Here is a 10,047-nt window from a genome sequence, read left to right as displayed (position 1 = left end):
ACTATTAAATGCCTAGACAATGCCTTATTTATTCAGTGTTTATTGTGGTTTACAGTTCATCACTTTAGCGTTGAACTGGGTATATGGTCAATGACTTTCTGTAGCATCGAGTCGTATGGCATTTGGCATCTTTTTAGTTATTTACAGTATCTTGAAAAGGAGTAGTACAGCAAAAACAGTAGGCTTTTGACCGTTGCTTAGATATCAAAACCACAGCTGTCATCAAAATACCGGCACAGACTGAACCGCACTGGCAGAGCAGGCCAAATACACTGCACTCATGAAAAATCCAAGGCCCGAGGGCAGTGAATTTCTGGCTACGCCCTGTCACGAAGGAAAGACGCTGGGCTGAGTCAGAGGTGTCTCAGCTACGCATTACCAAAACACACCCAAACACCCAGAGCCACACATCTTTATCTTCCACACCTTGTTCCTCACACAGACGCAGAGAGCCCCACCTAAAGCTCTCCAGGTAAACATGCTCATACCCTTCCCCTCCGGCCGCTCAGAACCGCATGGTGCAGTGTGAAGCACACCCTGTCTGCCACTCGCAGGACACTGCCAGATCCACACTCTCACACACACACACACACACACACACACACACACACACACACACACACTCTGTGACAGTTAGTTATTACGTCAAGAAAACACTGCATATTTTGTGCTGATTGACTGGAGCGAATATATATAAAATTTATGAATGTCATTCCATTAATATATAATATATCAAATAAAAGAAAAATTAATTAATTTCATTAATGTGTATTGTGGCATCTGTTTAAAATATAATAAAGCAAATATTGTAAACATGCATGTATGTAAGTAAACTAAAATATATTGTGGCTTCTATTAAAATAAAATGAAACATTTGTGGTGCTTTTTTTATGAAAAAGGTTTTCATTGGATTCTTCACTGAACTTAAAAGTTCAAAACAACCACATTTATTTGAAATTATATATTTATTTGTATTTAAAATGTCCTTAATGTTACTTTGGATCTTTGTGAAATAAAATTAAGCAAAATGAAGCATGTATAAATGACATTAATTAGTATATGTTTAGTGGCATATATTTAAAGTAAAATATTATACAAAAATTATTTTAAATTATGTAAAGAAAAATGCTCTTTTAATACAAAATAGTTCACACAGGAGGTTTGTTAGATTTGAAATGATAAAATTATAATATAGGCTTTATTAATTAAAGTTAAATTAAAAATTAATTAATTTGTTTTGTTTTTTAAATCAAATCAGAAACATTAATGTGTCTTAATTGTCTCAATTCTTTTTAGATCGAGTGAGTTATTTTGTAAATTGTAAATTCGGTTGAACTACTACATTTTATAATAAACGTATTTGATTCGACTGATTGAAGGATTTGATTCTGTAGATGACAGCTCACATGATAGCTCTTTTCAATCCAGTCATCAGTCTGGTGGATTTTGAGAAAAACCCTCTTTATTTCTTTTTTTAGAGTCGTGACTGCCAGCATATTAAATAGAGCCCCTTATGTTAAAGATGTAAATGACTTTTGGAAACTCTTTTAAGGCCAAAACTGGAATAATGCTTTTCATTATGTGTCGACTTCACATTCTGTACTTTCAGGCTTGTGGAGGAGAAAAACACGTTTAATCAAATTAAATCGGATATGATATGCAGCCGCATATGATGAAGGCCGCTGAGTCATGGCCAAGTCTTACCAAATGTATTTGTGAACAATTTTGTGTCAGATGAGTGAATCTGTCACACTGACCAAGTAGATTTGGTAATGAGTCTGTGTCATTTCCTGCACACACAGGCCTACACAACACTGCTATCGTGATATAAATACGCTTTAAATACTGCATACTATTGAATTATAATCTTACAAACATTTTTGACTATATGCCTACATATGTTTGGAGATGTATTTAATGTTTAATTAATGTACTGTGTATGATCTTCACAAGGGGTTTTTCAAACTGGACCCAGAGACCCAGAGAAGACCACAAGAGGGTGCTAGAAAACGGTGGAAGATCCTAAAAAAAGATTTAATCAAATGTATTTGTGAGAGTCATTAAAGTCAATCGCATATAGTCTACTGTTAGACTATAAGATTGTGGTAAAATAAATATAATGAAATAACGGTTTTCCCTCAATAAACATCCGGGTTAAGGGACCTAGAACACGGTCATTCGGTCACATGCTAATTAAAAGTCGATATGCTAGTAATACGCATGCTAAGCAACTTTAACTGCGAGGATTGGTCCTTAAAATAAAGTGCTACCAATATTAATGTTTTTATCAATGTTCAGAACAGTTGTGATATTTAATGGAAACTACGAAACAGTGTTTTAAGGTTTATTTCTTTTAAACTGAACAGCACTTACTTGCATATATGTATATGTGAGCAATGATTAAGCACCCTTAAAAGTGTGTGTGTGTATTTTTATTTTAATATTTTCATTTATACATAAATATAGACAGTACACACACACATAAGGTCACAAAAAACATACATAGTTGTACTGACTAAAAATTGGACTGTCCTACATGGTGTGACAGCAAAAATAAAAAAAAAACCCTTACAAATAACATGAGAATTGAAATGTATATTATATAACGTATAGCATGAGAAAGGTTTATCTTTAAAGTTTTTGCTGTCACACTATAGAACACATTGATTCTCTCTCTCTCTCTCTCTCTATATATATATATATATGAATATATATGAAAATGTTTATTTTAGAAAAGGGTTAAAACTTTTTAAACTTCTGAAAACTGCTGCTCTGGGGCACTCAATCACACACACGGTAACACAGAACACAAAATGAAGCAGAACGACACATCGGCGAGTCCTGTAATAACCACTGTTTATTATTCAAATGTTACGATTGAATTTACAGGGAAAGGGGTAACAAGCAGAGGTGTGTCAGGTCCTTTGGGTGTGTGTTTGTGAATGCCTTGAATAAAACAGAAGGAAGGGAGTCTTTAAAAACCATTACACTCTCTAGAACCAAAGGACCACATAAAGACTGTGCAGCAAACACATACTCTAACTGCAGAACAACAGATCACAAATACTTGATACTTTATAAATTAAAAATACTGTTTTATACATAAACGTGTACGTGTTGCACTTATGTCCACAGTGGTAGAGAGGGGAGGTCTATATCTAATCTACTGCTTTATAGTGGCACTTTCCACAAATCTCTCAATACGTCAGCCGAGGAACTGCTTAATTTAGCAAACCTGTCCAAGTAAGACTGAAGAAACTGAGGCACTAAAAAAAGATGGTTAACTAGCAAAGTGATTAAGCTTACCATCTCAAGTAAAGCAAATCATTCCGATAAATATGAAATATTAGAAACATATGTGGATCACGTGTGGGGGGTGTGCAAGTTAAAGGGTCAAGACATTACGCATCACCATCCGCTGAAAATTAACCACAAATAAAATAAATGATAGAGCTATGATGCAACACTGAGCCATGTATACAGGCAAGCGTATTATACCACAGAACATATTCTATATATATATATATATATATATATATATATATATATATATATATATATATATATATATATATATATATATATATATATATATATATATATATATATATATATAAAATCATATATATTATGCAGACGTTTTGGCTGATTTTTTATTTTTTTCTAGCAAATGAACCAATGAGGTGGCTGGTTGGGTCTTGGGTTTAAAAATCAGCCATTCCTGAATCATTTAAGCATATTTACACAAATAACAGTTCCTCAACTCTATATTATAATAAAAAAGAAGAAAAAAAAAAAACACATTCACACAAAAATATAACATTTGAAATAATTATTAGCACCAGTGTATCAGATAAAGTCTTGCTACGCCAATGTACAAAGTTGCATAGTGTTGAGTTTTGCTCATGTTAATGTGTTTCGCAGGACACCAGTAATAAGCAGCAGCGTCTGAAAAAAAATCAAAACAAACACAAAACTGAAATGTCTGGCAACCAAGAAAAGTATAAAGTCAGCTGAGCCATGCACGGATTTTCTCAACTTTTAGTACTGAACTATTTATATACATGTGAACTGAAATACTGTATTTACGTGTTCGACTCGCTCTCTCTGTGCCAAATCTAGCACGAGGGGGCGAAAGAAGATGCGTGTTACGAACAAATTAAGATTCCTTCACTGTTAGCTTTGAGCGGATAGCGTTACCGATGATGATATACACTAGCTTAAGTAGCAAACTTCCTCAAACAAACGCCGTGGCTTCTGATTAGGTCGGAATTCTGATTGGGTTGTAAAGGTTTGAGAGGAAGAGCTGGAGGTGGTGCAGTCATGTGGGTTCAACTCGAGGCCTCTAACAGCTCTCTCACACACACACACACACACACACACACACACACACGCACAGAAACACACACGCACAGAAACACACACGCACAGAAACACACACGCACAGAAACACACACGCACAAACTCACGCACACACACACACAAATGACTTGGAGTTCTCTTCACGTAGCATTTCTGCATATCAAAAATTCAAAGCTGCTTTTGTCTTCCGTTTGTAAAACATGATTTTGAAGAAACGTGTAGAAATACAAACAAACAATAACCTAATAAAAGGAAATAAAATGCGAGTAAAAGATTTCGAAAACAAAACAAAGCCTGTTTTGGTTGAGGGTGGAGGTCCGGTGTGGAAGAACACGGGGAGTGTAAGGCAGATGGAGAGCTCAAGGCCGCTCCAGAGACGGAGTGTTGAAGCAGCCTTCTGGCAGAGTGTTCTTGATGTCGTTGAGGTTAGCGATGTCTGCTTGAATCTCTTGGATCTGCCGGTCGTAGTCGCTGATCATGTCCTCCTGGCTCTTGGCGATGTCGTTCAGCTCCTTCAGCTTCCTGTCCAGCTCGCTTCCTGCCATCTTGTCCTTGGCTTCTTTCAGAGCGTTTTCGATCTGATTCAGTTTGCTCAGGTCAACCTTGTCGATGTTGCCTGGAAGAGAAAAAGAGACCTCATTAATTTTCACAGAAGTGAATTCGTCTTGGACTATATAACACAAATATTAAAATGATCATCAAAAAACACTTTAGCTAAATTTTTTCCTTACATTTTGGTTAGCCTTTGGTTGAATTTAGTCTATTAGCTTACCAGTGTTATTTTAATATTGGAAAAACTTTAATGCAAGGACAAATCCTCACTATTATTATTATTATTATTATTACTACATATGATTGTGACTTAACATATTTGCAATTTATTAGTATTTATAAAGCACATATTCTGTATGAAGTTGAGCATGAAATTAGGTGTTTACTGAGGCATAAGTTGCAGTTAGTAGCTCATTATGTTACATTATTATAGGTATTAGCTTTGATTTTTATACCTTTTATATAAATAATTTCAATTTAAATACTCAGTTTCCATTTAAACGTAACTTCTTGTCATTTCTCATTCTTTTTTATATTTATATTTAGCTTGGATTTTTGCAATTATAGTACCCATTTAATTTCCTTTAGTTACAAAGGCAACATATAGTTTTTCATTTAATATCAATATTTAATTGAGCTTTATTTAATAACTGTAAAGTATTTTTAGTTTTAATTATAGCTCAAAATTGATAAGCTACAACAAAACATCACAATAACGCATAACATCTCTAAATAAAAAATTGAGGAAGGAGGATGGGATCTTGCAGGAAATACACACAGCTAGCATGATTTAACATGGATTATAGATTAGCAATTAGCAATCTTACCAAGCTGTCCTAATAAATCATTGATTGTGTTCAGCACTGTCCTGACAGCATTTTTGGCTTTTCTGGCATTGCCCTCAGCTTCTTTAGCATTATCTGAAGCCTGGGAAGAAGAGCAAAGTCAATACAAAGTCAAAATACGGCATTAAAACACGCTGCACACAAATGGTCAAGGCCATAACCCACCATGGCTGCCATCATCATGTCGGCGTCTGCCTCAGCTTTCTTCTTCTCCAGCTCTTTCTCAGCTGCTGTGAGTTGGTCCATCATGTTGTTGACCTCTCCATCCAGTTTCATGGTGTCTTCAAAAGCTTTCTCTGCATCTGCCTTTGTCTTTGCCGAACCCTGATTAAAAGCGAGCAAAAATCGAATAAAGTAAGGTACTGTTTGATAAGGAAACAAGACATCCCACAACTTCACGTACCTTCTGCACATCATTAGCGATTTTCTCAGCTTCCTCTGCCTTCTCCTTGGCTTCTTTAGCATCAGAAGCGGCGTTGCCTAAAGCTGCCTCGGCCCGCCGCGTCTTCTCATTGGCTTCATTGATTGTCGCATTGATTTCTGGGATTCGCCTCATGGCATCCTCAGCAGCAGTTTTGTTGTCATTCACTCTCTTGTCAAAGTCTAAATATCAGAGACATTTTAAATCAGAAACTTTCATAAGTACATATATATATATATATATACACACACACACATATATATGTATATACATATATACATACATATACACATTTATTTATTTAATATGTATTAATATTTGTATCGGTTTTTTTTTTTTTTTTTTTTTTTTAAATATAACAAATATAACCTCTGAGGTTGTTCAGTATGTCTTGTGCCTCTTGGAAAGTAGATTTTCCTTTTTACGCTGCCTCTTCAGCCAAAGCCTTTGCTGCGTCCGCACGTGCCAACAACTGATCAGCCGTCTGAAGAAAAAAATAAAATGGAAAGAGTTGAAATACACAAAAATGTTGAGTTTTACCGCTGCTGTCTTCAATGACTTCTCTGGCTAACATTCAGACGGTGAAATTCAACACTTACAAGAAATGTATTGTGTCTATCATGAACACAATTACTTATTAAGGATGAAAAGCAATACCGTGGGGGAACAAATGCGTAATATATTTCACATCTAGTCTAAAAATAATGCTATTCATAAAATACCAAGCTCTATCAAACATCTCAAAAAGTAACTCAAACTGTGAGCAGGTTTCGTAAGAACAATGTCTGAGTTCATGGTCGAGCTCTTTCATTAAGAGCATGACATTTAACTCAATCAGATTAGGATGAGGCTACGGGACTATGACCAGCGCTATCATTTCGTCTCTCATCAGTATCATTTAAGTGGCTCCTGGCCCTCACGGCATGTGCTTGACTCTTACATATTCACCATATTAACAAGCTGCAACTAAATATTCTCATCGTTTCTTCATCGGACTGTATTTAAAAACTAACTTCATAGAATGAAGACAGAACAAAACAAGCACATTGAAATTCATGTCAAAAATCATATGTACCTGTTGCTCAGTCTTTCCTTTTTCCAGTAGTTTGCGGACTTCTGTCTCTTTGCCCCTCAAGTCCTCTCTCAGATCGTTGTACTCCTTCTCAGTCTTGTCTATCAGTTTGTCCAGGTCTGACGCCTCCTTTTTTATCTTATTGGCCTCATCCTGAGGGAAATTCAAGAGGCTCGATCGCAAATGCATCCAAAGTTGAATCAGTAAGAATTATGATACATTCTGAAGTCAGCACCTCTAATGTTTTAGTGTCGATTGGGGGCAGGCTGGTCAGGTTAGCGTAGATCTTCAGAGCTTTGTTTCCTGCCTCTTCTGCTTCGGCATGTACTTTAGCAGCCTGTTTCTCCAGGTTCTTGGCCAGGTCCTTGGCTTCAACATACCTGAGCACATTTCAACAGCGTTTTAGACCATCTGCATTTGAAATACTTTCTTAAAATCTGACGACAGTACTGATAAGAAAGTGGCATTAAATGTGGTGTCCTAGACATACTTCCTGTTAAGTTCATCAATGTCGCTGCTTGTTTTGTTCTCGCCGTCAAGCGCCTTCTTTAGCATATTATAGGCTTTAGTGGATGTGTCATTGGCGTCCTTCGCAATCCTTTCAATCTGATCTGCATCTGCTTTATGTCTATGTAAAGAGAGACAGAAAAATGTTTAAAAAACTGTATTAGGTGATATGAAAAATGTATTTTAACACAGTATTAAATATTTTAACTCACTTTTCGGACAGTTTGCGGGCTTCCTCTGCCAGAAGTGTCATATTGTTTGGATCTCCAGAGGTTGTGGGTATTTTAATGTCCTATGGAAACAGACAAAAAGGATAAAAGTAAACTACCATTAGGTGAAGGTACATGTGGAACATTACGACATACTCTCTTGGCAGTTTAGCAGAAATCTCACCACTTTACTGATAGCCTCCTTGGCTTTATCCAGCTCCTCTCTAGCAGTGCTGATCAGGTTCTCTGCATCACGGACTCGGTTACGTGCTCGATCTGCCTGCGTTCCTGTGTTGTCCACGGTGTTCTTGATGTTCTGCAGTCGGTTCCACTGGTTGTTCAGGGTCTTGTTGATGTTGTTTAGACGGTCCAAAAGGCCTTTATCCACTTCTGTATGAAAGATAAAAGAATAATGGTGACGCAAAGTGAAATGCATCAGCTCTACTATTAAGCGAAAATATAATCAATCAATTTACTTCCCTTTTTTGGGCTTTTCAAATATCTTTTAAGTTTGAGGTGCTATTAATTATTGTAAAATCAGATTTTAAAAAAATATAATAATTTAAATAATGTAAATAGCAGACATATTGGATGTCAAAAATGATTATACTGGCAGACAATACCTTTGCTAGCCTGAGCCTCTTGCAGCAAGTCCATTATTGTTTTCTCTGCCTCCTTCAGTCTGTCCTCGAAGGCCTTGTCACTCACTGTATTCTCAGTGTTGTCCAGATTTTCAATCAAATTCTGTAGGTCATGAAGCTTTTGTCTCTGCTGGTTCACCTGCACAGAAAAAAAAAAAAAAAAAAAATCAGAGGTATTAGAAGTTGTCTGTTCTGTTATAAAAAACGTTCTGTGTCCATAAGATGACCTCTTACCTTGTCCCTGACCAGACTGTAGCAGTTGGGACACTGCTGGCATCCTGGTGTGGAGCGATTGTAGAAGTAGTTCTCCTCACACATGTCACAGCGAGCTCCCACAAAACCTGGGAGACATTGACAACGCCCGTCTTCCTTGCACTGAGCAGACTCCGAGCCTTCCGGGTCACAGTCACAAGCTGCAAAAACAACTAATGGTCAATGGAACAAATCTAAACGAGCAAAGCTATTCTGTCTTTAGCAGAACTGCTGATAAGGAAGAATAACAGGACAACGTACGTTTGCAACCCGACAAACTGAATCCAAAGGAGTTGACCTCACAGCGCTCGCAGTGTTGACCTGTGACCCCAGGCTGACACTCGCATTGGCCGCTAACGATATCACACTGGCCGTTTGTGGAGCCAATAGCGTTGCAGTTGCATCTGGGGAAACGTATTTAAAGATTGGTTTTAAAACTGATCTGTTGAGCTTTCTATCTTTTCTTAAAACTATATCACTAGAATGGGAGAGACAAATAATTCAAATACCGTTCACAGCCTTTGCCGCTCTGTAGGTTGTAGAAACCGGGCTCACACGCACTGCAGTCTCTGTTAATGATGTGGGGAAGACACTGGCACTGCCCCGTCACCTGGGAGCAAGTTGTCTTCCTGTCCACTGTCCCGTACGGAGAGCACGAGCATGCTGCAGAGGTGGAAGAATCAATAAAATTAAAATAAAAAAAATTATAATCCCTGTTATTTTTAAACATTTTAAATTTGCAATAATGTAAAATTTAGAAGGGACTTCTTTTTTTTTATATATACGTATAATTACAAAAAATATAATAATACTGTGAAATATTATAATTTTTTTTACTAGTGTAATAATAGTAGTATATAATAACAACATATAAAATGGTAGCATTTTAGGTTTGTTTCACTTACGTTTGCATTTGTCAGCTACATTTGCGGCACGTGCATCGCCGTAGAAACCCTCTTTGCAACGATCGCAGAAGCTGCCGGCGGTGTTGTAAATGCACTTGAGGCACTCGCCCGTCTCTCGGTTACAGTTGCCCACAGCATTGGGGTCGATGTTGTTATTACAGCTGCAGGCACGGCATGCCCTGACTGGACCGTTTTCACCAAGAGGGTCCCCGAAGAAGCCATCATCACATAGTTCACACCTCTTACCTGGAGACAGTTAAAGTTGAGGATGAACATGTGCT

The 10,047-nt window shown here is 37.1% G+C and overlaps 1 protein-coding gene across 1 annotated transcript in view; it reads right to left on the bottom strand.

The window, feature by feature from the left end:
* Positions 1-6,220: 6,220 nt before the first annotated feature.
* The window catches only part of lamc1 (laminin, gamma 1), a 44,485-nt gene continuing 40,658 nt past the window's right edge, over positions 6,221-10,047 (bottom strand). The window contains exons 14-25 of the mRNA XM_043264338.1: positions 9,767-10,012; positions 9,371-9,524; positions 9,123-9,265; positions 8,844-9,022; positions 8,592-8,748; positions 8,153-8,358; positions 7,972-8,051; positions 7,743-7,880; positions 7,488-7,632; positions 7,256-7,405; positions 6,550-6,664; positions 6,221-6,362 (exon numbers count right to left, since the gene is read on the bottom strand). Coding sequence (XP_043120273.1) covers positions 6,602-6,664; positions 7,256-7,405; positions 7,488-7,632; positions 7,743-7,880; positions 7,972-8,051; positions 8,153-8,358; positions 8,592-8,748; positions 8,844-9,022; positions 9,123-9,265; positions 9,371-9,524; positions 9,767-10,012 — 1,661 coding nt within the window. The 3' untranslated portion in view covers positions 6,221-6,362; positions 6,550-6,601. The remainder of the gene's footprint in view (positions 6,363-6,549; positions 6,665-7,255; positions 7,406-7,487; positions 7,633-7,742; positions 7,881-7,971; positions 8,052-8,152; positions 8,359-8,591; positions 8,749-8,843; positions 9,023-9,122; positions 9,266-9,370; positions 9,525-9,766; positions 10,013-10,047) is intronic.

Source organism: Puntigrus tetrazona, chromosome 2 (assembly GCF_018831695.1).
Source record: "Puntigrus tetrazona isolate hp1 chromosome 2, ASM1883169v1, whole genome shotgun sequence".
Taxonomy (NCBI): domain Eukaryota; kingdom Metazoa; phylum Chordata; class Actinopteri; order Cypriniformes; family Cyprinidae; genus Puntigrus; species Puntigrus tetrazona.
The sequence above is the reverse complement of the archived record's forward strand: the minus strand, read 5'-3'. Positions and strand labels throughout refer to the sequence as shown.